Genomic DNA, 24,780 nt, shown 5'->3' with positions numbered 1-24,780 from the left:
AATAGGCTTGATTGTATAGAGAGAGAGACATAAATGATTGAATTATTGGTGGAATGGATTTGGTTATAATAATGCAATTCGAGTCACATATCAGCGTCGTCGACTAACACAATTAAAAAGAAACTACAAAATTTAAATTTCGGTCCGTGGCTTATTCATCCCATACCAAAAGAGAATTTGGAAAAGATTGGAAAACTTGTTTACTTTCACTTTGCTCTTCTGGGAATTGAGATGACATTGATTGTCCTACTTTACAGAGATGCAGAGTGGAGTTGTGATGTCGCACGGATCCCGATGGGAATATATGCATAGCAGAGTAGATTATATTTCATGACGATGAATAACACAATATGCCAATCAATGCATGCATTCACTCACGATCACGACATTGAGATGCGTTGAGATCACCCGAATTTGATGACACTTTTACATAGTCTCTATGCCGTTCTATGTACAGTGTGCATAAGCAACTGGAATTTGGAAGTTAATCCAAGTCGTAGAAGAAGCAAGGAGATATTGGTTGGTTAGCGTCTAGCGACAAGATGATCATGTTATCTGATTAGCTCCCTCTTCGAATGGCTATTCTTCGTGTGGGTAAAACGAATCTGCAATTTGGAAATAGAAATACTAAATTGCCAATCTCGTATACGAAAATAGTCATTTGCTATGCAATTGAAAAAATGGATTAACACCAATTAACAATTTCTTTACTAGAGTGTGTATTAAAAATATACATATATTTGATCTCGTTGAAGGTTTTTGGCATATTGGACTAGAACAATGATGTGGTGTAGTGTAACTAGATGTAATTTTGCAGAGGAACAATACGATTAGTAGGCAATGGGTCCCGACAGATAGGACACTCTTGTTTACTTCGTGTCCAATCAATGATGCATTCCCAGCAGAATAGGTGACCACAAGGAGTCACACTAGAATAGGTCCGCTTTTCAAGGCATAAAGTGCAACGTTTAGATATGTCGATTTCAGTCTCGGATTCAGATGATGGCTTCTGTAAGTACACACGACAAATAGAAATACATTGCAATGATTCTAGGACAAAAAGTGAATCAACATTTAAAGCATTGAACTTACAACTTGTCTAACGTTGTTTAATGATGACTCTGCTTCTAGTTTAGTTTTTTTACTTTTAAAAAACGAGATGGAATCATTTATACAAGTTAGGAAGGAGTTAACTAGACTAATAACCATTAGGTATTTGAGGGTGCGCCTACTACTATCATCTTGGTTGGCAAATGATTTTCTTACAAGGAGCTGAAAGTATTACAGACGTAAATTCAGTTAACTTCTAGCTGACCAATAAAATAAACCTGAAATTTATGGGTGGCATTTAGTTTGACTTACATAATGGATGCCCAACACTCTTTTTGAAAAATGGTAGAATGTTCCTTGAAAGTAGAAAAGTGCAAGATGTAGTTGTATAAAGAACGGCAAATAGTGCTTAAAAACTTGAAGAAGTTCATTTCCGGTTTCCAAGAAAGAGGACCAATCTTTATTTTTAGGCTGGATATCGATTTGCATGTGACCAGCTACACTATTACTAGACGTCGAGGATTTTGATAGATATTTCTCCAACAAGTTTGAGACGAATTTTACAGTTGAGTACCCAAATGTTTCAAAGAAAATCATACTCCCGACTCTCTGAAACAACAGAACAACGTCACTACTACACATTATGTTCAACATACGTCAACATGCAAATATATAACTAGTCCAAAGAGACAATAAATTCTTACAATTTTCCCAGGTATTTGACTCCCGAGCTCGTCCACTTGAAGAATTCCACAATATTCCTCTCCAAGAGTTTGTAAACCACATAAATTTGTAAGGGAATGATAGGCTAACGTTGACAATCTTAAACACACATTGTTCCATGATTGACTAACCCTTTGACCTTTACAACAAAATACAAAGTAATCAAATTAATTTTCAAAACTAAATTCACAAATATCGGTGAATGAACAACTCACCAAAAATGGAATGAATAACTTCTTGCAAGTCAGAATTTAAATGTTTAATAAACTCTGAATCTTTCTGTGACGACCTTATAATTTCAGCTTGACCAGCAGTTAATAATTTTCTAATTGTGGGGTCCATAATTTATTTTAGCTCATTAAAAGAAACCTGGAAGTAACAAATCCAACAACAACAAGTAGAAAACGTTCTAATACGACTTGAAATGTTGAACCTCGTTTAAAATATTTTACTACTTTTTGTGTTGTTTATCTGGTAATTAAATAGTGCATGGATTTAATGTTTATTGTGATTGTTGATTTGCATTAGGCTGAGGTGAGAGAAAGCAGGTGGTGTGTGCAGACACTGTTGGCTGGAGTGGTCGAAGTTAGCGCTGAGGACGAGTCACGTGACGAGACAGGCTGTGGTTGCTCCCCAAGCACAAATCCTCCACACACAGTTCTCCAGCCCAGGCAGGAGAGAGAAAGAGAGAGAGAGACATGGGAAAATTGTAATAAAACTGTAAAAAACTATCAAGTGATAACTCCTCAAAGGCTTAAAAAGAGGAGTTCTGGTGTTGACTCTCAGTTAACATTGTCTGTCCCACGGTCACCACACTCCTCCCTGTCCTCCAGCCCCAATGAGACATGTCGTCAACTCCCGTCCCCGTGATGGGAACAATAACAACGCCGTCGTCGTCGTCGTCGTCAGTTACATCCTCAGCTGCACCTGGCGCCAACGGGCCGCTGCAGAATGGGGCGGACGGCGACGGTCAAATGGCGACGACGACGCCACAGTTCCACACACCCTTCCCCTCGATGCAGCATTTACGTGAAGAAATGTTTCTGCCAGGGGATCCCATATTTCAAAACTCAGAGGTGGACGAGCTTCGCACCAGAATGGAGTCAGAGTCGTCGACTGACCCTGTGACATCACTACTCAGACCAAATCGTGGTGTTCACACCATGGAACAGAAGAGTGGTAGTTATAATAAAATTCCCTTCGTCAGGGGGAACAAAGTGATAAAAAAGCGGATACTCGGGAGAAGAAAGAAAGAATTGAATAGTCTACTTTGTGACCTGGCGAAAGAGTTGTTGACTCAGTATACTTACACCGCTCTGTTATCCGATGACCATGCGAGGATAGGCAGTGGTGGTAGTGATGGTGTGTCCTCGGTGTTTCCTCCAACTTCCGAACATAGCAATTCAGTGAGAACTTGTGTCGAAGCGATGAATTCACTTTCTTTCCGTCCGTTTAGAACATTTCTGAAAGAGCATGACCACACTACTCCCCTCTTGGTAAGGCCACCGTCGCCACCGTTTGTTTGTTCAGCTGGAGTTATTTTATTGCGGGGTTTCCTACTAGAGTGTCTAATGGTTATGATTTTATTCTTAAAAATTGTCATTAATCACACTCGACATCTCTACATTAGGTATCAGCTCATAATCATAATGCATGATATAAACCTGCAGTACAGACTCTTACTTAATTTCGAAAGTCAGAGATGGTTACCATTTTTGAGACCCTGACCGGTATTCTGCAAAAGTGATCTCATATTATGCATCGATTTTCCCATATTTAGCATGCAAAATTTCAGTAAATACTGAAAGTAGAAAATATTTTCCACTTTTCTACTCGAAACACTGTCGAATTATCCTGTAAAATTTTTGTCAATCCTAATGTAAACCTCACCCGGCGATTCCTGACTAGTTAACCCGAAAATCAAGCAAGCAGTCTGCATTACGATACGACACAAAAAAGTCCAGTTTCACATACTTGTGACCGGCCGAGAAATTAGGTACCAGAGTATTAATTACCCCTAGATACTAGTGGGTTTTCGAACACTATGGTTTTAGGTTGGTCAATGGCAATTTTTTGGACTGATATACAACTTAAAGCAAATTTAATCAAGTAAAAAAATTAAGCTGAAGATGAGGAAAATTGTATCGCTTATGCAAAGGAACGCCGTTTGATCTTATTCAATAAAACGTTAGCTCGTCAGTAACCTGCTAATTTGTGTATCGAGTTACGTCTGCAGTATGGGTTTTGATCAGAAATAAGACTTATTTAGCATAGAATCAAAAGAAAAAATCACATCGTTTAGAATCAAAAATTCAGTAGGAATAATTTCTATTTTTCATTGGCATATTCGAAATTTTGTAGACTACGTTTTAAGACCAGGACGATCGTTGTGTAATGAACGGTTACTGAGCTAACGTTTTTGATAGAACCAAACTGCATCCCTTTAAATTAATCGTTTTTCTCATCTTCAGCATAATTTAAAAAAATGATTAAACTTCCTTCAAGTCGTATTTTAGCCTAAAAAATTGCCATTGACAATCGGTTTCGAAAACCCACTACTGTGTGTAGGAGATAATTAATAGTCTGGTATCTTAAAGGTCAAAGTTTTGCACTTTTTACTAGGTGCGACAAAAAATCATTTCCAAAAAATTTGATGAGGTAGAAAAATTAATATTACATAAATGAAAACTCCATTGGAAATGTACAAACAAAGCAATTTAAAAATGTTACGATAATTTTTCCAAATTATATTTTATGCCGCATATAAGAAAAAAAGAAAAAGGTTGATCTGTAATTTCTCGGCCGGGCGTAAATATGAGCAGCTGGATTTTTTTTTGTATCGCAATCTAGATTGCTTGCCGGAATTTTTGAGCTATCTCACTTTCCCTTCCTGGTGAAGGATGAGAAGTTTACATTGAGGATGAGAATTTGACCAAAATTTTACTGAAAAAGTGCACAGTGCGAGAGAGCGGGATATGGCTGAGCAATGAGAAACCACGGCCAGTTCACGAAATGGATGTTGGATGGGATGTGGTGGTGGTGAGTCTTGGAGGCGGTGTTTGGTATTTCCTTCTCCATCATCTCCTCGCACGACTCTCACTCTCATCAGTCTGTCGTCTCATCTTCGTCCAGGCGACAGAAGCAGGGCCAGCGAAAATGCCACCACCACCTTCGCTTCATTTCTACTTCCACTTTCTATCCCCACGTGAAACTCACGTTTTCCATTTCTAAAAAGTCATTCAAGTAACTTATCGTAGTCATGAAGTCAAGGACTCTAGTTTGACATTAAATCTATTCTGATCTGATCTCAATACAAACAAGCGACAAGAGAATGAAGACAAGAATAAATAGCATTTATGTACTTGCATAGTCTGACATTAAACTGTAGATAATAAACACTAATACATTTAATTTTATACTGATATATTATAATAAGTTTCCTGCCTAACGATGAAATTGGTTAGTATTACGCTTACAATTGGAGTATAGTATCTTTAATTTTTTTGGATGGGGGTGAATTTATTTATTTAATTATTTCATTTGAATTCTTTGTATTTTTCAGAACGAGGACACTTTAAGGAAATTGTTGTTTTTCGATGATGATCTGTCACGCATAACTCATGTACCTGAACCATGTCTGGTTGCAGATGGAATAACTATTACATCATGTAAGTAGTCGATATGAAATTTGAAATATTTTTAAGTACTGATATTTAATAACGATCATTAATAATTTCTTATTTTCTAGCGTCAGCTGTTCGCCTTGTACCGTCCAGGATGCCTATGAATCCATTGAGTGACAGGCGATTCCTACCGGTCGATAGTTTAAAATTGGAGATGAATCAGGAATTCAATCAGAAAGCAGCCTCATTCGACCAAACTTTGAAGATGTTATCTGATATTGAACAGAAGAAAAAGAAAATCTCAGCTAAACCGTAAGTGACTTTTTGATTATTTTAAATGCCATTTAGTGTATTGCTTAATACATTTGAGTTGTGTTTCCCAGACCTAAAAAGTATTCCGAGAAGATGAAAGCTGAAGCATCCATCATTCAGAGGATTCAGGAGCTACAAAAAGAAGGGATGTGGTATGATAAGAGACTACCAAAGTTGAAAGAACCAGAACGTGTGAAGTTGCACCGAGATTACCTCATTGAGGAGGCCCTCTGGATGCAAATCGATTTTCAACAGGAAAGAAAGTGGAAACAAATCGCAGCGAAAAAAGTACAGTTCCAATTATATACACAGTAAGATGGTCCAATTTCGGAATCAAACATCTAATTATTCTGCATTACTTCCTTAGATTTCTAAAGCTATTAGACGTCATTTCAAACAAAAGCAGCTGGCTGCTGAAAGAGCATTGAAAGAAGACGAGATTCGCAAACGAAGAATGTGTTCCTTCATTGCTCGAGAAATCCAGAAATTTTGGGGCAATGTCAAGAAAGTTATTGAACTTCAGGAGCAAAGCAAAATTGAGGATCTGAAGAAGAAAGCCCTTGATCAGCAATTAAGCTTTATTGTTGATCAGACTGAAAAGTACTCAGGCTTGTTGGCTGAAAAATTTCAGTCTGTTCTCAAACGAGAACGAGACGTCGACTTGAGTAATAATGCCGACGTAGAATCTCTTCCAAATTCATCCCCCAATTCGGATGGTAACCAAAAACTTCTCTTTTCAATTGTTTTATGTTGCTGAATTTTTCTATTTAATTCTAATATACTAACGTGCTTGTAACCTTAGATGAATTTCAGCCAAGGAGTGGGTCTGAGGACGACGAGGAAACAATTGCCAAGGCAGAGTCCGAAGCCAAGTCTTCAGAAATTAATAAAGAGGTTAAATTGTTAGAAATGGAGTCCTTGATGGAGATGGACGATTTCTTGGATGTACTTCCCAAGGGATATCTCGAATCTAGAATGCGAGGTAAGACCTTATATTATTAATATGATCGACAACAATAACAAGTAATCAATATTTCTAATTATTACAAATGCTCACTCTCTTGCATCTTTTATCTAGAAATTGAGACTGACACCAAAAAACCTGGACCTTCTACTTCGTCACGATCGGCAAATGCTGTGGTAGATCAATCTGCTACTGAAGATGATGAATTCACTCTACCAAGTGATTCAGAGTCGGATGAAGAGGACACTATTGATAGAGAGGAGGCTATCGAAGAACGTGAGGGAGGAGATCACCAGAAAGAAATTGACGAATTGAATGCAGATGCTGAACTGAGCTTAGAAGAAATCAAAGCGAAATATCAATATAAAAACGGTAAGAAATAAATCAAAGGAACTTTATAATTACATATTAAATGCTTGAATTATTAACTGAATCTTGCTTAATTTACAGTTGACCCAGACGAATCTGCATCAATGGGGTCAATAGTGTCCGACACTTCAACAGGAATCGAATCTGAATCCGAAACTCCCGAAGATGAGGAGGAGGAAGAAGAAGATGCTGATGATTCAACTACTGAAGACATGACAGTTTCTGAGGAGGAGACTCCTTCCGACACTCCTGACACTGCTGATATGGTCCAAGAGGATGAAAACGACAGTGGTCTAGCATCACTGTTGCAAACGTTTGCCCCAGAACGAGCTGCAGACGTTGATGATGAAGACGCCCTGAATAGCGTAGCAGCACTTGCTGAATCATTTCAACCGAAAGGTTATACTTTGTCTTCCACAACCGTCGTCACCAAGATCCCATTCTTGATCAAACATACTTTGCGGGAGTATCAACATATCGGCTTGGACTGGTTGGTGACTATGTGCGATAAGAAGCTCAATGGAATTCTTGCGGATGAGATGGGATTAGGAAAAACTATACAAACCATTGCTCTTCTTGCTCACCTTGCTTGTGAAAAGGGGAACTGGGGGCCTCATCTAATTGTCGTTCCTACCTCAGTTATGCTCAATTGGGAGATGGAGTTTAAGAAGTGGTGTCCAGGTTTTAAAATACTCACATACTACGGCTCTCAGAAGGAAAGAAAGTTGAAACGAACTGGGTGGACGAAACAAAATAGTTTTCATGTTTGTATTACCTCTTACAAGCTCGTCATTCAAGATCATCAAAGTTTTCGCAGAAAAAGGTGGAAGTATCTGATTTTAGACGAAGCTCAAAATATAAAAAATTTCAAATCTCAACGGTGGCAGTTACTCTTGAACTTTAATGCACAAAGGTACAGTTTTTTGTTAAGCAATTAAGAAATAGCTAGTAAATTTGTTGTATGTAAACAAGTATATTTATTCAATACATATTACTTACTGTAGGCGGCTGCTGTTAACTGGGACACCTTTGCAAAATAATTTAATGGAGCTGTGGTCTCTAATGCATTTTCTAATGCCAAATGTCTTCCAATCTCATCGAGAGTTTCGTGACTGGTTTTCAAACCCAGTTTCTGGAATGGTGGAGGGGAGTGCAGAGTATAACGACAATATAATTCGTCGGTTGCACAAGGTGGGTTTAAAAAAATTATACTCGGTTTAAATGTTTTTATCATTTAAACTTAATTGTTACCTTGTCGAATTTATAGGTTTTGCGCCCCTTTATTCTTCGGAGATTGAAAAGTGAAGTTGAGAAACAATTACCCAAAAAGTATGAGCATTTAGTGATGTGTCGATTATCAAAACGTCAACGATACCTTTATGAAGAATTCATGTCGCGAACTAGGTAAGATATATTTGCTGATGTGTTAGCAATTAATTTTCCATACTTGCTTATTGCAGCATATTATTATTTGATTTTATTGATTTATTTTTATTACAGAACTAAAGATACTTTAAATTCTGGCAACCTTCTCAGTGTGATAAACATATTGATGCAACTTCGAAAAGTGTGTAATCATCCTAATCTTTTTGAGCCCCGACCTGTGATTTCACCGATGCAAAGTGATGGTGTTGTTTATTATATTCCTTCAATGGTTTGGAATATATTGGACGAGCTTCTCGAATCTGTAAGAGATTTATCATAGACCTAATGAACTCACTTTAGTTGTTGGTATGTAGTATATTGTGCATACTATTTGTTCTGTTTTTACTGTAGAAACCGAGCTACCCTGTCTTTCATATGACTGAAGCGGATTTGTACTTTTCAAAAGAGGAAGCTTGGAGGATTCAAAACCTTGCTCCACATGCAGATTCACAAGTAACTTTATCTACGAATAGCAGATCTCGCGATAGGGCAACTGGTTTGGATAATGGTTACGCAAATGTTTGCACACTTAAGAACATGTCCAAGATACAAATCTTTAACAATTTCGATATTGGACCACCACGAAAACGGCCAAAATTGTCCTTCATTGACGCTTTGGATACCCCATTTCCTCCTCCAATGCCTCGACTTAATTCTCCCATCCCATTCTTCCTGTCTGTCATTGACCCAGCTACGAATGGGCTCCTGGATGACTCAGAGTTTGTAGATTATGTTGGACAGAGATCTCACAAGACCAAGATAGGCACGGTGCTCAACGCTCCATTGGTAAATAACTTGTAAATTTTATTCGTGACCTTATGCATTTACATTTTTAAGTAGAACTGTTTTTAATTATGTATTTTATTATTTAAATTTGTTCTTTTCAGTTCAACGGCGAACTGGAGTTTGTAAAGCCTAAGATCGACAACGGTGGTAAAATCATAACAACTGAATTAAACCACATTACTGATGCCGTTGAACTACCAACTCCAGACTCGTCGATTATTGCTGACCCTGAGAAAAACAGCGAGGAGGATGATGAAATGGACGAGTCATCAATGGACGAAGAGGTGTCAGAAGACAGTGACGGTGAGATTGTGATACCCAAGAAGAAAATGAAACTCGCTCTAACAATAAAAAAGAATGGAACTGATGGAATATTAGCTATGGGTATCAACCCCACAGAATTTCAATTGGTGAGTTGTTTTTTTAATCATTTTTATGCACATATTATTTCCCTATACGATCTCAATTAAGGTCTTTGCAAGCTAATTACAAAAGGCTCATCATATGGGGAGGATATTAAATTTATATTCATACTGACTTGCTAGCAGTTTCAATTTGCTAACGAGATCAAACGGATTGAACAATTACTTGTGTAAATTTATTTCATATGTTTTTATTCGTTTATATTTTGTATTTGTATTTGTATTTTTGTTTGAAATTGTAGCCTGAAATCCAAGAACGAAGTATCATCAACAGAAGAGTAGTTGTTTCTAAACTAGAAAGGATCAACCGCTTCCGATGTGAAATCAATCCAGTTTATGGACAGTCCACACTTGAACATCTTGAGATATTCCCATCTCGTCTTCAAGATCGTCGACAGAGATGTGCTTTTAAATTGCAAGAATCCCCAAAACATAGAGGATTTGAATTGGGATACGGCGAAGTGGAACGCGTGGTTCGAGCCAAACTTCGAAATGAACTTCCTCCTATACCTAATCATCCATATTTACTCGGGGAGAATACGAAAACGTTATGCGACATGATTCCCACTTTAGAAGAACGCCTCGAAATAATGAAACCAATTCTTAGTCGATATGTGATATACATACCATCTGTAACGGCTCCATTAACCCAAAGTAAAGTATTCAGACCAGCACCTTCACGCTACTTTAAAGAGCTATTCATGGAGAGGGAAATGAAAGATGTACTACAAAAACCTTGTGAGCTGATACATCCAATTGTATCATGTATGTCGACCCAATTTCCCGATCCCAGACTTATTCAATACGACTGTGGGAAACTTCAGACTTTGGATCGGTAAGATATATATAATTCCACCTATTGTGAACGAATTTTGATGGATCAAGTAACGACTTTATTGTATTGCATTGCACAGGTTATTACGACAGCTCAAACTTGGCAGCCACAGAGTACTTATTTTTACCCAGATGGCTAGGATGCTGGATGTGCTCGAAGCCTTCCTCAATTATCATGGACACATCTACCTTCGACTGGATGGAGCCACACGTATCGACCAGAGACAGCTTTTAATGGAGCGATTCAACACCGACAAGCGTATCTTCTGTTTCATCCTTTCCACTCGCTCAGGAGGTGTTGGAGTTAATTTAACTGGAGCAGACACGGTCATTTTTTACGACAGTGATTGGAATCCAACAATGGATGCCCAGGCCCAAGATCGTTGTCACAGAATCGGGCAAACTCGAGACGTGCACATTTACAGGTACTCAATTTCGCATTATTTAAACATACTAAGTAAAAATTTGGAATTAAATGTTTGAATTTTCATAAATTTTCAGACTTGTAAGCGAGAAAACAGTAGAGGAAAATATCTTGAAAAAGTCTAATCAAAAGAGAATGTTGGGAGAAATTGCTATTGAAGGAGCCAGTTTTAACACTGCTTTCTTTACAAAGGTAAATTAATTGGTGTACATTAAATAGTTAAAAAAAATTGGTATTTGTATTGCAATTGACTATTATTATTTACAGAATACTATCCACGACTTATTTACGGTTGACCATCAAGAGAATGATCCTCGAAAAAGACTGGCTGAGTTGGCATCTGGCAGTTTGAGTTATCAAGATACATTGAAATTGGAGGAAGGAGACGATATTCGTCCTACTGGACCTACTCATATGATTACATCTGACGATTCGTCTGAAGATAAAAATGCGATACAAATTTTGGAAAATGCTCTATTAACAGCCGAGGACGACATCGATGTTCAAGCTTCACAAACTGTCCGAGCAGAAGCGGCGGCAGAACTTGCAGAATTCGATGAAACAATTTCTCTTGATGAACTCGATTCTAATCCTGTAAGATTTACGCAATTTTTTAAATATTCATTTAAAATTAAATATGTTTCATCCTTTCGTGGTTTAGCTCCAAAAGTACTTTATTTGATAATATTACATATAAATTTACAGCAAGCAACTGTGACGGAGGCACCTAAATCCGAGATTGAAGAGATTTTTGAACAGGTACAGGTTCATTTAAATAACAAATAATAGAAAAGACGGGCTAATAAATACATTTTAATAACCATTAATTTTATAATCTACAGCTCAACCCGGTGGAGATGTATGCTATCCGATGGATGGAGAACTGTATGGAAGATTGGGCGAGCGAGACTTACGCCAATGCTGAAAAAGACATTGAGAAACAGAAGCAAGAGTGGGAAGATGCTCAACAGCGTCATTTGCAAGAACTTGAAATGGCTGAGCAGGAAAATGACGAGGACGACTCTGAAGAGGAGGAGGAAGATATGGTTACTTACCTATCTATAGACGCTAAGAATAAGGTTGAAAAGAAAAAAACTATTCCAAGACAAAGTCTTGCAAAGTCCAAGCCTCCTGTTAAACGCGTCGTTCCTATAAGTAAAATGAATGGAGAGGCAACGGTTATAACAGTTAGCACACCCAAAAGGCGAGGGAGGCCCCCAAAGAATCGCAGCCTAATTTCTAATTCCAATTCTGTTAGTGATAATAATAGTAACGGCCCTGTTTCTACGCGTCTTCCTTCTCCCGTACCTGTTATCTCTATTTCTTCTTCTTCTTCTGTACGCGTCGCAACTCCTGAAGTTGGTAGAAAGCAGCGTTTTATTCCCAGCCCCAACAAAGTAGTCACAAGACGTTCTGGAAAGTTAGCTCCCCCAGTTGTTGTTGTTCCGGATAGTAGATGCAGAGCCGTGGCAAAGCTAGCAATTAAAAAGTCTTGTGTTGCTTTACAAAAACGTGACACAAAAACTGCTGCTGCTACTAACAACTCGCGCCCGGGCCCTAAACCTCGACAAGTCAAATCAACTTAATATTAATCCCAATTTTTTAGTGCATAACTATTTTAGTTCATATACCATACATTTCTTGTCTTCAGTGTTTGTCTTGGGTCATTATTATTTAGCTGCTATAAGTATTTTTGTTTCCTTTTTTCGACTCATCTTTGATTTTAACATGTTTATGACGACTTAAGTGACAACTTAAAGAGACCGCTAGGCTATTTAATTTCAAGTGTACTTTAATTTAAGTTAAGGATTTATATATACTTTGTTTGATTATGCTGTGAAGCCATAAATATTAGCTAATCCTGGACCAACCCACAACCCAAATCCCACAACTACTTATTTATGCATAAGCGATATTATACTACTTATTTTATAATTACTGTGCTCAGATAACTCACACTTTAAGTTGGTTGTAAGTTATCTCGTGATTTGAAGACTACTAAATCAACGATTTGTTATCGAAAATCCATCTGATGAAAACTCGAAATCGGCATAATGATCTCTTCGGCAGAGTAACAATTGCGCAAACACTTCTTTAACGCGAACGATTAGATACCGAAGTGTTGGCAATAATTTTTTTATGAGCTCAGAATATACAAAAAATATTACAAATTTTAAACAAATCAATTTTCTACATCATTTTATTTTACTTATCAATTTTCTAAAGCTATTTCTACTTTTTTTTCTGGTGGGGAGTTTATTTAGAATCACAATTTTTGAAGAGTTTTTAAAATTTGCAAGTTCTACTGTAATTTGATCTATACAATTTAGCAGTTTTCAAATCAGTTATAGATAACTTACCATCAAATTTAAAGCTGTGAGGATTTTTTAAGTATTGTTAAAGCTATCCTGAGCACTGTGTCCTGTACTTAATAAATTATTGCCAAACCTCTTCGTAATGGACTTTGTAACTTAGCAAAAAAGCAGCAGTCCTGTTTTGAATCGTTTCGTTAATAGTGCTTTTTCGATTGTTGCAGGTGTGGATAGCTCAAAATTCCAAGAATGAGATCATTATGCCGGTAAGATGTTTTGCAATCATTTACATGTACATTCATTTGCATTAGTTCATTTCAACGAACTTACGATTATTATGTCATTCCAATTACAAAATACTCATGATGAGGAGATAGGCAAATGACAATTCCAAATTTTTAACTCGTGCCAAAATTACTTGCTGCACCACACAGATTTGGTGTCCACCAACTCCTCCGGAGGATGTAGGCGACGTATATATTGAGAAGGTCGCTAGCTATTTGTACAAGCAAGAGGTTATCCCCGAATTTCAGCTGCCACCTATTCACGTGCCTCCTAAACATCCGAAAAAGCAGAGCCCAGCTAGTATCCTTTCCAGCAAGGCAAGCTATGAGCGCTCCGGCGAGTTTCCAATGGATATTGGCGAGATGGAAGAGTCCTTCAGCAAAAAGTCCCCGTCCAAAGTGGCACGTCGGGATGAACCAATTTTTGCCCCTCGATCCCTCTTTGATCGACCATCCCCTGCCCTTGCTAAGCTCAGAAGAGATTATCGGCTTCAAAAGTATAGTTGCAGACCAACTGCTCCTGCCGCTGTTAAAAATGTTCTGGGTCCTGGCTCTGTCACTTTTCCCATTATTCCTTCTCCAAGCGCTAAACCTCCTCCAGCTCCTCCAGCAGACATGGCAGAATGGATGGTGGCAGAAGATTATGCACTATTGCAGGTTTGTTTTTTAGTTTGCGGTTGGCATAATGTTGTACGTAGTACCAGGAGCAGCAGCAGTATAGCCTTGTTGGCGTCAGAATATTATGCTAATGATTTTACATATGTCGCCATTTCAGACTATTCAAAGTCTTTTGGAACTCCCATTGTCACTGCTTGTGGTAAACCTGGCTCAGACCCCAAATTGGGAGTTGGCAGCAGAAATCGTAAACATGACCTCCAGGACGTATCGAACTGCGAAGCATTGCAAGTGGAGGTGGGTATATAGTGACTTGTTATTTAATCGCTTATTTATTTGGTTGATCTAGCTCGAGTACTATGTTACTCGTGCAGTAGTCATCATTTACATGTATGAATTGAGAGTTTTATACTTTACTGTCATAAATTTTAGATATGAAAATATTGTTGGTCCACGAGAAGAAGGGAAGCTGCTTTATGATTCACCCTGTTTATCCCCAACGTCTCCCACCAAAAAGAGCAAGAAAGCAAAAACTTTCATTAAAATTACTCCTCCCTCACCTTCAAAGGCTGCCCGATATTTGAAAACAAGTCAATTGGTTGCACAAGATAATAACTCCCAGCTCACTAATTTTTTCCTTCAAAAATTTGAGACCATCAAAAGCACGTCTATTAAAAAAGCCCCCGTGGCAAAGGTAGTGAGTGGGACTCCCATGATTAAAACTAGCAACAATAAACAGGCAGCGATATTTTCCGAACATGGTATTAACTATGACTCCCCCATGTTGGCTACATCAATTGCTCAGTCTCGGATAGAAAGACTGACTCTAGAAAGAAAGAAGATATTGCAGCAGCAACAAGTCCAAACAGGGTCACAAGCACAGGGGACGACTGCTCATTCTGTGAGCTCGCAGTCACCAACTATTAGCATGGCTTTAGCTGGCAGCAGCCAACCCGCTAGTCCGATAGGATCGCCGACTCCTGTTACACCAATGACCGAGTCTTCTAAACTAACCAGAGCTACTTTCCCCCCTTCTGTATCCACTGCTTCCGGTCTCGTACCACTGGTTCTTGGGACAAGTACAGGGGAAGTTATTGCGAGAACCAATGTGACTGGGTCAACACTAGCAGCAGGACAAAAACGTCAACTAACAACTCTTACGCCGCAACAACAACAACAGTATTTACTCCAGCAAAAATTACAGCAACAGCAACAACAGCAGCAACAGCAATCTCAAATCCAGCAAGCGTTGTCCAGTCCGGTCCAGACACATCAAGTCATAGTTTCTCAGCCCACGGCAAGTCTTCAAGTGGCACAAGGTGTGATGGCTTCACAACAGGTTCAGGGTCAAATTTTAAGAACTACTCAGGCCCTTCAACAAACCCAAACCGTAGTACTTCCACCTGGATTGGCGCAAGCGCTGGGTGCTGCTGTAGGAGCAACGGTTACCGTATCATCAAGTGGAACTATGTCTATTGCGACTACAGGGATTTCGACGGCGACTGCATCAGCGCTGTCGAAAAATATCGCGACAATTAATCAGCAACACCTCCAACGGATGACTTCTGTTGGACTGCAGGTAAAGATTAAAACTCGTAACTAACAATAAATACTTATGCATAAGTATTTGTATTATGTATTGTATATTAATACCTGTAAATGGTATAATAACTAGGACATATTACATTGGTGCTATTACATTAATCCTCCAAGCAAGATTATAAATTTAATTCTAGTAAAATTTGTTTGATTATTTCATTAGGACATTATATCGCCTGGTGTCACCCACCAAGGGACTCTTATGTCATTAACACCTGTGCAATCGCCTCAACTAACCACAAAGTTGATTCAAGGGACTCAAGGACTAGCTACATTTGCCCAAGCTCCTCCTAGGGCAACCAGCGGAACAATATTGAATGCATCTCCTGCACAAGGTAGTTCTTTATATCAAGTTGATTTTTCTACGTTTTTATTAGTATTGGTTTGCATTGGCATCCTGCTTTTCTTCTATCCTTATAATTGTAACACTGGGTTTATTTTCAGCTCCAACAGCGTCTCAACAACAAGCGCAGCAAATGAAGGAACAAGCCCATTTGCAGCAGCTCAAGAGGATCCAAGTCGTCACCTCAGGGTCACAGTCACCTGGAACAGGCACTCAAACAGCGTCAGGTTTGGCGTTACAAGGTGTAACGCTGGTACAAACCAGTCCTGTCTTTACTCAAGCAACGGCGGCGTCAGGATTAACAGCATCGACGCTGACTGCGGCACAAAAAGTGAGTTTTTAATTTTTTCAATTGGTTTTAATTCTAGGATTAGTATCCTATGCTCCTAATATTGTTACTACATAATAACTTACCACTACTTTAAGGCCCCTATGATGACATTGGCCAGCGCTCCAATGGGAACAGTAGCTACGGTTGTGAATCAAGGCAGCCCTCGACAAGTTCAAGTGAGTTACAAATGCAATTTTGTTGTTACATGTAGCGATTGTGTAGAATAGTATCGGAATTCTAAATAATTTCATTTAAATAGTCACTTATTTGCTAAATACTGCTGCTCCTACTGCTTCACTTGCATTCCGGTGGCTGCATCTACTTATATATGTGTATAGTGCATATAAGCGATTGCGTTTTTTCGGTGTTACCTACTTTTCTTTTGTCTATTGAACTTGTTTGAAAACGTTGTCAGTTTTTTCGCATGTTACTGAACCCTGGTGAATGGAATTCTTTTTCGAACTCATTTATCTTACTTTTTTTATTCTAAATATGAAAACTACACTTGAATTTACTGTTGTAATGTAGGAAGCATTAGAAATGTGATTTCATAATGACTATTATTACCCATTTATTTTCGATCTCTTTTGCTGTTTACTTGTGCTCACCTCATATTTACAAAATGAATTTTAAAATGTTGAGAAGAATAACTGGTTAAAGTAGGCGTATAATAAATATGTGAGCAGTTACTGAAGCAGCAAACCATTGGAGGAAAAACTGTAACTCGCACGGTGTCGGACGCGGAGATGGCAGTGCTCCTCAAGCAGCATGGACTTGGTCAACCGGCCCGATTTGCCGTCTCATCTGGAGGTCAACCCATGACGCAATCTCCACAGAAAACGCAAGTAGCATTTCCTATGGCTACGACGCACACCTTATTGACATCGATGGGTCTCCAGGTATGTGACTGGTTAACAAACGCTATACTCTTCCAATCTTTTCCTCGACATGAATTCATAAGTTTTAGGGGTATACGTACCGCAGTATATAACGTTCTGATTTATCATCACCTTACCTCAAACACCTTAAATTGTAGATTTAATAATATATGTAGACCAAAAATGGATCATTGTTACACCATTTCACCATCTGTATTTCATAATATTTGAATTACTTGCCGTTACTTCAGTCTCTATTGACAATTTACTCTGTCCTCGTTTTTCTGCTGCCGTTATTTAAAGTTTGGGTGCTACCTCTTCCGAGCTCCTACATTTTACATGCGTCATGTTTTTGAGATAGTTTGTCGGTTTGGTCGGGGTCAGCCAGCGTGTGGGGCCTGCTTTGCCAATTGGTTATGATGATGAAGACAATGATTAATATATATTGTTTCCGCTCAAACATTTGACCGTAACTGTAAAATTGCAAGTAATTTTCAGTCAAACGTTTAAGGGGATCATTTTATATAACTTATTTTTGTATTGCGTGTTAAGAATCGTTGAAAGTTTTCATCATAACTAAATAATATATGTTTGCGTATGTACAGCGTGTGGTACAGCATTGGATTTGAAAAACTGCATTACTTACCGTCTTTTGATCAATCTACACATATATTAGTTAAATAGTGCTAAAATACTTATCCTATCCTGCAAGACAAGTTTAAGTAGCATGAAGAATCATTTTTTCCTCGCAGAATGTGGTGAAACTACAGCCGTCGAATGCAACAGGCCAGCAAATGGCAACCTTTGTAAAAACAACCGGAGCTGGAGGACAGCAACACGGTGGGGCCTTAGCTTTCCCATTGCAGTTATCACAGGTTAAAACAGTCAACAAGTTGGGAGGGAATGCCCAAAAGCAACAGCAAACTGTGGCGCAGCAGATTCAACATCTCAGCCCCTTTCAACAGCAAATCCTCCTCCAGCGCCAGAAGCAGCAACAGCAACAGCAGCAGCAACAAATGCTGCAAGCCAATACTGCGAGCAAAATAGCTCAGTTAGGACAGGTAATACATAATTACAACCATAATATCATAAATTTGTCTTATTTGGCTAATCAATTGTTAGTAAAATTCTAAATAATAATTAATAAGAATTATACTCTGCAGCAGGCACCAACCCAGCTAATTGCAGTGCAAGCGAGTCCAAAGCAACTACAGTCTGGGGTTTCTGTACCACAATTTCAGCAAGTTTTTAAACAGGTTTGTGAATATTTTGGCGTTACATTGTGTAATTAATAATATTTTACACTTATCTACAATAATAATTCCATAATATTATGTAGTACATATAATATGCTCCTGTAATATATATTTATACATGTCTATGTACTACTGGCTAGGTGTCATCTCCTGGACAAGTGATTTCGTCTGGTGGTCAGTTAATTCACGCCAACGTGCTGACTAAGCCTATGACATTGCAAAATGTTACCACCTCCACTGGAACAACGCAAATAATTTCTGCCTCCACGACCCCGTCGTCCATAATATCCGTACCATCAGCTAACTATGCCACTCCGCAACAAGGGGTTACTCATGCCAGGTTGATCTCTGTGAACCAATCGTCGCCAATTGGAGTTAAGCAACCTGTACGTATTAATTTATGCTTGCTTTGGGCTAGAATTACTTGAATCACTAGTTTTTAATCGTATAATTTAGGGACTTCTTGGTAACCTTGCACGGCCAGCGATGCCTACAACAACGCATATGTCCCCCACCATTCAACTTTTAGGTTCATCTAAGAGTGACTCACAGGTATTGAGTTCGTTTATATTAATTCTTTGTATGTAATTACTTAGCAACCTATTATAATGCTGACTTGTCTAATATACTTGTTTTAGTTGTATATTGTATCGTTCCATTGTGCTAAAACCCATATCCTTCGCCTCTATTGTTTAGATACGTATACAAGGAGGGACCTTGACGACACTGTCGACGTCTCCCATGTCTGTGCCGCCAAGTATCACTCCAGTGGTGTCGGATGCAGCTTCCAGTTCATCACCACAGGCAGTAGGGACCCCTATTAAAATCAGCCAGCCCAATGCTAGCGTAGTACCTACTCCGCCGCCGACTCCGACAACAACGACAACAACATAGCGACTGGTTTTAACATGCCACTTGAAAATTTTGACTAGTTTTTACTTTAACCCTTTTCAACCACTTCCCCACTCTCATAATTAATGATCATCCATATTTTCCTCACATACTGCTGGCGGCTTGTGGTACAATTAAGTTAAAACCATCTTGGAATCTCGTGTTGATAGCGCTGTAGCATCATCTTCAACATTGTAAGTTGCATTTATTCTCATTATCGCTTATTATTAGTAGTACAAATGCATTCCAAATTAATCCAGTAGCAAATTACAGCAAGTGATTGATTATGATTTATTTCGGTTACTGTGGCGCTGTTCATAAACTTCGTAACGCTGGCCAGTACATGCAGGATAGGGAAAAAACCCTATCTTACCACTATTAGCCAGCGTTACGAAGTTTACGAACAGCGCCCGTTACATTTTGCTAAATTACTGCGTTTTAGAGCTAGAATTATTATTATATTGAAAAAATATTCTGGCAGAGCTTAAGTTAAATCTCAAAAGTTCAAATTCCTGTAATTGGTCATGGAAGCGTTTGGCTGTTAGTTTACTGGTTTGCTCCAACTTTTCATCATTTTTTGACTCGGTTATAATTTGCATTTCTTTTTGTTTCTCATCTTCGTAATGCTGCTTAACGGAGTGAAACCAACCAAGGGAGTCAAAATCGTCGTCCTGCCCCAACACTTGTAATAAATAGGCGACTCCTAGAAAGTAACAAATAACGCTATAGTTGATGTGGAGGATGGGGTTTGAGTCAATAATTTTCATAATTTACCCATTGGAAACCCATCGTCAGTAAAGATGGTTGCAGTTTTAGCCTTCTTAGCCAGCATCTCTTTACACTGCCGCATATGATCCACATAGGAAAGTGTTAATGCAGGAATTAAGACATAGAAATTCTTCAAATGAGCATTCCTGAAAAATAAATATGCTTACATTGTGTTCGTATGTTTATGTATATATAAATATATATTGTAATTCAATTCTTTGTATCAACAGACACTCAACTTTTCTGGACCATTACATTAACAACTACGATGGAAAGCATCAATAATTTTACCTGTCGTGCATACAGCCGGCTCGGAAAGCTTTCACCAATAGCCCAAAATAATCTTCACCCCCGAAGAATTTCGATAAAGTGGAATCCACACCTTTAATAGCCAATTCAAGATGCTGGGTCACCTTCAGTTCTGTCTCTTCATCTGTAGCACTGTATATTTCTGATGTAACTCCTTTCTCCCCCGATGAGATACTGAATGCAGATATGTCGTCGAGATCAGGAATGAAACGACACCCTCCTGCCAAATAATGCAGTCCACCAGATCGGACTAGTCGTACAAACCTGTAAAATTAACAAACAACAATTATCATCATAATCTTGCCGACGACAGAACTAAGAAGCAAATTACATATATTATATAATTTGGTGGCCGTTGATGAAACGCTTATTAGGAATTAAGGATTTGGTATTTAATGACGTAGATATAATAGAATTTTGTATATTTGTAGTATACGATTAACAAGCCTAAGATTAATTTTATTGGACAACTACGGTTAACATGTTAAGTAGAGAATGGTGACGGTTATAATTGTGTATGTACGTATATGAATGACACACACCAACATTAAGTTGTAGTAAAGTTAATGTTAACACTGTATGGAAAAATTTTGGTACAAATCCTTGTGAAAAGGACACTTTTGTAATGAAATGCTTCATTTAACGTATTTTTAAAATCAAACAGGTATTCACTTTACATGCCACACTAAGAATCGTAATCATGCATAATTGATGATTTTAGTTTAAAATAAAGTCAACCCAGTCAACCCTTACTAAATTTATATCTACCCAGTTTATATGAAGTTATACTATTAATTTTTTACCCATAAAATTAACTATGCGCGTAAAAACATTTCATAAATTCATTTACCCAAGAGCATTTCCAATATGTGAAATTAGAACTCTAAACTTGTCCAGCCAAGTTAATCCTTCCTGTACTCCCAATTTTTTTATTCCCTTTTTAAATTTCTCAGCAACTTTAAAAGGAAAATTTGGAGGCTGTGACGAAGAGTGAGTTTTAGTTGAACTAAACGACGACAACGATGGGTCTTGCCTTGCTTGTTTAAATAGACGAATATCTTTAGATAAGCGTGACCGGATTTGTTCTTCAAAAAGGCACTGAGAGAAGAGATGCATTTTAGGTCGCAAAAACTGATAAGCTGCATTAACAGTTGTATTTGTCATTCCCGTTCCATGGGTTCTCATCGAATTTGCTAAGTGACGAATATTCACTGTGTCCAAGTGTTTGTTTTTAGAACCGATTTGAATAAAAACCTGATTGTTCAAATTGTACGTAAATTCTTGGACAAATGTGGGAAGATTTCGCACAATTTCAAGAATATCACGACCCTACAAGAACAGTAAGTATAAATCAGCCAAAATCATCGCATATTATCAATTGCTAAAATTTTGCTTAGTCCATTACACGCCTACCTGTTCTAAACTGTGTCCTGGTAAATGGTCGTCACCCACATCCAAAAGATATTTCTCAGAAGCCAGTGCCCTCATTGTAGCATAAGACTGCCAGTCATGAAGAGCAACAGACGCCAAGTTATAAAATGTTTTGCTCAAGTAGTATTCCGTCTAAATAACAAAAAATGAAAATAAGCAAAACTTATTAAACTGTATAAAATTTTCAATAAAATAAACTTGATCAATTTATTTAAATTACTGACATCTACCTACCATCAGTCTAAAGTTTACAGAGTGTTCCGATTCAAATGAGAGGGTTGGACACATGAGCAAATAATAATGTTCCTGAACCCCCACCCGGAATGGAGAAGTTATTGTCTCTTGAGCCTGAACTTGCAAATGCGTGTGTGCCATTAATCTCAAATCAGTTTCCACCTCTTGGCACAATTTTTCCTGTAAATTTTTCTTGATATAACCATTCACTTCGGCGACAAATGATTTTTTCGCTTGCTCTCGATGTGGACTATTTTCAAGAAATCTGTAACAGTCTTGGATGACCATGAATATCAATGGTAATTTCTGCGCATCCACCTCGTTCTTGTAAATGGCGGAGAAATACGTGGATAAAATAATCCGATGCCAGAATAACTCGGACCCATTGCATAGCTCATTAATACGTTGACCTAGATTGACCAGGACAGAAATCCTTTCAATGGCTGCGGGTAAGATTAAAGCTGCATCGTCGCCCTTCCAGAACTTAGCATTGCTTAGAGTCCAATCCAGTGTTACCTTTGCAACTAGGAGTCGTTTTGTTGAGGGTGGCCCCTTCATGGAATTTTCCAATATCTTCATCACGGACAAAGAGTCGGCTCGAAGTTCATCCATCTTTTTAAATTCTGGAGAACACATCAATTTCTGGACTCCTTTCAGATTGTTGAGGGCTGTGTTTAAGACATGCTGAAGTATATAAATTGCAGAATTTTCAATTTGCACCGAGAACCGAAAGAATGTGGCCTGAATTTCTTTAAGGAGTTCTAAAACTTGACACAGGAGACAAACGATCTGTTTTGACACTGGTTTTCCAAAATGAGCGTGAAGACTCATGGTGAGTCGAAAGTTTTGACTTAGAGTTTGAGCAAGCTTGAGTCCATACAAAAGAAGGTTACATCGTTTGGAGAGATCGTCGAGTTTCAGTTGGTTCAGATTTTTAGAATAAAACACTTCTTGTAGACGAATGGACCACGTTCCAACTTGAACGGTAGAGTCGATAACTTCACGTTGAAAGTTAGAATTTTTTTTGTGGATATAATTTTGTCGATTTGTCGCACAAAGCTGGAGCGTTTTGACATCATATAAACGAGCACTTGAAACACCACTGACAGGAAATTTGTTGAGAAATAATTCAGGAATCCAGAGAACAGAACTTCCGATGGGTACAGCGACAACTTTCTTGACTGGTTCCAGCAGATACCTATGGTAAAACTTTCTCCAGTCAAAAGAAGCTGAAAATACCATTGCCGAAAAGACAAATAGGGCCGAGACAGCTATTGGTTTTAACTCGTCGTTTTCATCCAAAAAATCCTTCTCAATTGATGGACCCACTTGGGCCAGGTAACTTTGAAACTTTTCCTGTATGTAAGCCCCTTTTGCAAATCCTTTGCCCCCAAATCGAACCAATTCGTGCAGCATGTTCTTAAAAGTGTGTCCCGATACCACCTCCTTCTCGAGAAAAAACATGTCACGATCTAAGGCAAGCAGTTTGTCAGATTCCGTACCTGAGACGAAGGACTCGGAATCCGCTTGAACTGAGGTTACCATTTGACGATACTTTGACCAATGTTCTTTCAGCACAAACTGAGCACGGATAACTTCATCTAAAATGATAAGCACACCAAGGAAATCCCCAAAGGATCGGAACACTGTGTGTAACTGCAAACTGGAAATGACTACGACATGAGGTTTGGAATCCTTAAAAAGTGCACCCATCTGCGCCATCCAATGAATGCAAAGGTCCTTCCCAACCTTAAGTAGCTGGTGTAGCTGATGAAGTAGTGGAATGAATTTTGCTATCGCGATATGACCATCTCCTTCCGACAAGGATGCAGTATCATGACCAGAAAGTGAACCATCTTCCTCGAACCCATCCCCGTAGAGGAGAAGGGGCACAATAAATTTGGCATGTATCTGCTCCCTTAGCAAATTTAGCTGGTGGGTGAGGTTCGTTAAGACTAGAAGCACCTTTTGCACGTCTGGATTTCCTTCCGGGGGTAAAGGGATGGAGATAATCTCTTCAAATCCAGTCAGTCCATCCGGAATGGGAGTCCAACTTAGCCGAATCGGACATGTGGACTGGTCCCAGATATGATGGATTTTTGCATAGGATTTAACATATCCGGTCGACGAGGGGTCGTCTTTCCGTCCTCCTCCCACATCTCTCTCCGTCACGTCAAGTAAACGTCGGCTGTGATCCTCTAAAAATGAGCCAAATTTTCGGAGGTGTTTCTCTGCCAGAGTTTTGTTCGCAATTGTCTCCATCTCTTCCATTTTGCAACTATAGTTAAAATTTCAATTAAGATATAAGGTTAACAAAGTTGTAGAACTAATTTGGTTGTGTAAAGTTGAAAGTGTATTTTAATTTAAACTTATTGTATTTACGTTTATTTATATAACTGTGTAAGATTCACCTCGTACGTCCATGATTCATCAACTGTCACACTATCCACTATCTGTCCATCCATAATCCATATAGCCAAATAAATAGAATAGTAATTGTATATGTATTATTATTCCACAATTAGCCGATTTGTGCCATGAATATGAATTGAAAACCAGCTGCACGACGAGGGACAGTGAGATTCAGCCGGGATTGC

General features: G+C 38.5%; 3 protein-coding genes across 9 annotated transcripts; 1 reads left to right on the top strand and 2 right to left on the bottom strand.

The window, feature by feature from the left end:
* Nucleotides 1-702: 702 nt before the first annotated feature.
* On the bottom strand, nucleotides 703-2,421 carry LOC110851197 (peroxisome biogenesis factor 10). Its single transcript, XM_022098872.2, has 6 exons — nucleotides 2,229-2,421; nucleotides 1,989-2,142; nucleotides 1,755-1,912; nucleotides 1,363-1,659; nucleotides 1,093-1,272; nucleotides 703-1,009 (listed from the first exon to the last, which is right to left on the bottom strand). The coding sequence occupies exons 2-6, from the start codon at nucleotides 2,113-2,115 to the stop codon at nucleotides 800-802; spliced, it is 972 nt and encodes a 323-aa protein (XP_021954564.1). The 5' UTR covers nucleotides 2,116-2,142; nucleotides 2,229-2,421; the 3' UTR covers nucleotides 703-799.
* A 7-nt stretch (nucleotides 2,422-2,428) lies between these two features.
* Nucleotides 2,429-21,279, top strand: LOC110851196 (helicase domino). 3 transcript variants are annotated; one of them, XM_035853007.1, is made up of 33 exons: nucleotides 2,429-3,269; nucleotides 5,336-5,441; nucleotides 5,522-5,708; nucleotides 5,780-5,996; nucleotides 6,076-6,424; nucleotides 6,511-6,690; nucleotides 6,787-7,044; nucleotides 7,123-7,954; nucleotides 8,046-8,232; nucleotides 8,309-8,445; nucleotides 8,542-8,728; nucleotides 8,818-9,252; nucleotides 9,354-9,662; nucleotides 9,917-10,509; nucleotides 10,589-10,933; nucleotides 11,010-11,124; nucleotides 11,200-11,526; nucleotides 11,638-11,691; nucleotides 11,775-12,011; nucleotides 13,469-13,510; nucleotides 13,679-14,185; nucleotides 14,304-14,440; nucleotides 14,576-15,722; nucleotides 15,906-16,077; nucleotides 16,187-16,416; nucleotides 16,512-16,592; nucleotides 17,103-17,315; nucleotides 18,047-18,355; nucleotides 18,461-18,550; nucleotides 18,691-18,936; nucleotides 19,007-19,102; nucleotides 19,247-19,635; nucleotides 20,440-21,279. In XM_035853007.1, the coding sequence occupies exons 1-32, from the start codon at nucleotides 2,619-2,621 to the stop codon at nucleotides 19,442-19,444; spliced, it is 9,174 nt and encodes a 3,057-aa protein (XP_035708900.1). In that variant the 5' UTR covers nucleotides 2,429-2,618; the 3' UTR covers nucleotides 19,445-19,635; nucleotides 20,440-21,279. The 3 variants fall into 3 exon arrangements, with proteins under 3 accessions (XP_035708900.1, XP_021954559.1, XP_021954561.1); XM_022098867.2 differs by having other exon boundaries at nucleotides 18,458-18,550; XM_022098869.2 differs by lacking the exon at nucleotides 17,103-17,315 and having other exon boundaries at nucleotides 18,458-18,550.
* On the bottom strand, nucleotides 19,598-24,748 carry LOC110850924 (WASH complex subunit 4). Of its 5 annotated transcripts, none has more exons than XM_035853011.1 (8): nucleotides 24,595-24,748; nucleotides 22,184-24,461; nucleotides 21,932-22,081; nucleotides 21,369-21,847; nucleotides 20,501-20,782; nucleotides 20,216-20,355; nucleotides 19,874-20,144; nucleotides 19,598-19,711 (listed from the first exon to the last, which is right to left on the bottom strand). In XM_035853011.1, the coding sequence occupies exons 1-8, from the start codon at nucleotides 24,612-24,614 to the stop codon at nucleotides 19,693-19,695; spliced, it is 3,639 nt and encodes a 1,212-aa protein (XP_035708904.1). In that variant the 5' UTR covers nucleotides 24,615-24,748; the 3' UTR covers nucleotides 19,598-19,692. The 5 variants fall into 5 exon arrangements, with proteins under 5 accessions (XP_035708904.1, XP_035708903.1, XP_035708905.1 ...); XM_035853010.1 differs by having other exon boundaries at nucleotides 19,598-19,704; XM_035853012.1 differs by having other exon boundaries at nucleotides 19,617-19,752; nucleotides 19,859-20,144.
* Between the last annotated feature and the right edge of the window lie 32 nt (nucleotides 24,749-24,780).

Source organism: Folsomia candida, unplaced genomic scaffold (genome assembly GCF_002217175.1).
Source record: "Folsomia candida strain VU population unplaced genomic scaffold, ASM221717v1 Fcan01_Sc006, whole genome shotgun sequence".
Taxonomy (NCBI): Eukaryota; Metazoa; Arthropoda; class Collembola; order Entomobryomorpha; family Isotomidae; genus Folsomia; species Folsomia candida.
Note: the sequence above shows the minus strand (reverse complement) of the source record. Positions and strands in the feature narration are given on the sequence as shown.

Coding starts and splice junctions, on each gene's coding strand:
- LOC110851197 (XM_022098872.2), bottom strand. CDS start 2,115: ATGGACCCCACAATTAGAAAATTATTAACTGCTGGTCAAGCTGAAATT. Junction 1,660..1,754: donor GTCAAATACCTGGGAAAATT/GTAAGAATTTAT, acceptor CTGTTGTTTCAG/AGAGTCGGGAGTATGATTTT. Junction 1,010..1,092: donor TAAACAACGTTAGACAAGTT/GTAAGTTCAATG, acceptor GTGTACTTACAG/AAGCCATCATCTGAATCCGA.
- LOC110850924 (XM_035853008.1), bottom strand. CDS start 24,614: ATGAATCATGGACGTACGAG. Junction 20,145..20,215: donor TGACGATGGGTTTCCAATGG/GTAAATTATGAA, acceptor GTTACTTTCTAG/GAGTCGCCTATTTATTACAA. Junction 19,753..19,873: donor AATTCTAGCTCTAAAACGCA/GTAATTTAGCAA, acceptor GTTTATGAACAG/CGCCACAGTAACCGAAATAA.
- LOC110851196 (XM_022098867.2), top strand. CDS start 2,619: ATGTCGTCAACTCCCGTCCCCGTGATGGGAACAATAACAACGCCGTCG. Junction 7,955..8,045: donor TTGAACTTTAATGCACAAAG/GTACAGTTTTTT, acceptor TACTTACTGTAG/GCGGCTGCTGTTAACTGGGA. Junction 14,186..14,303: donor AAGATTATGCACTATTGCAG/GTTTGTTTTTTA, acceptor TCGCCATTTCAG/ACTATTCAAAGTCTTTTGGA.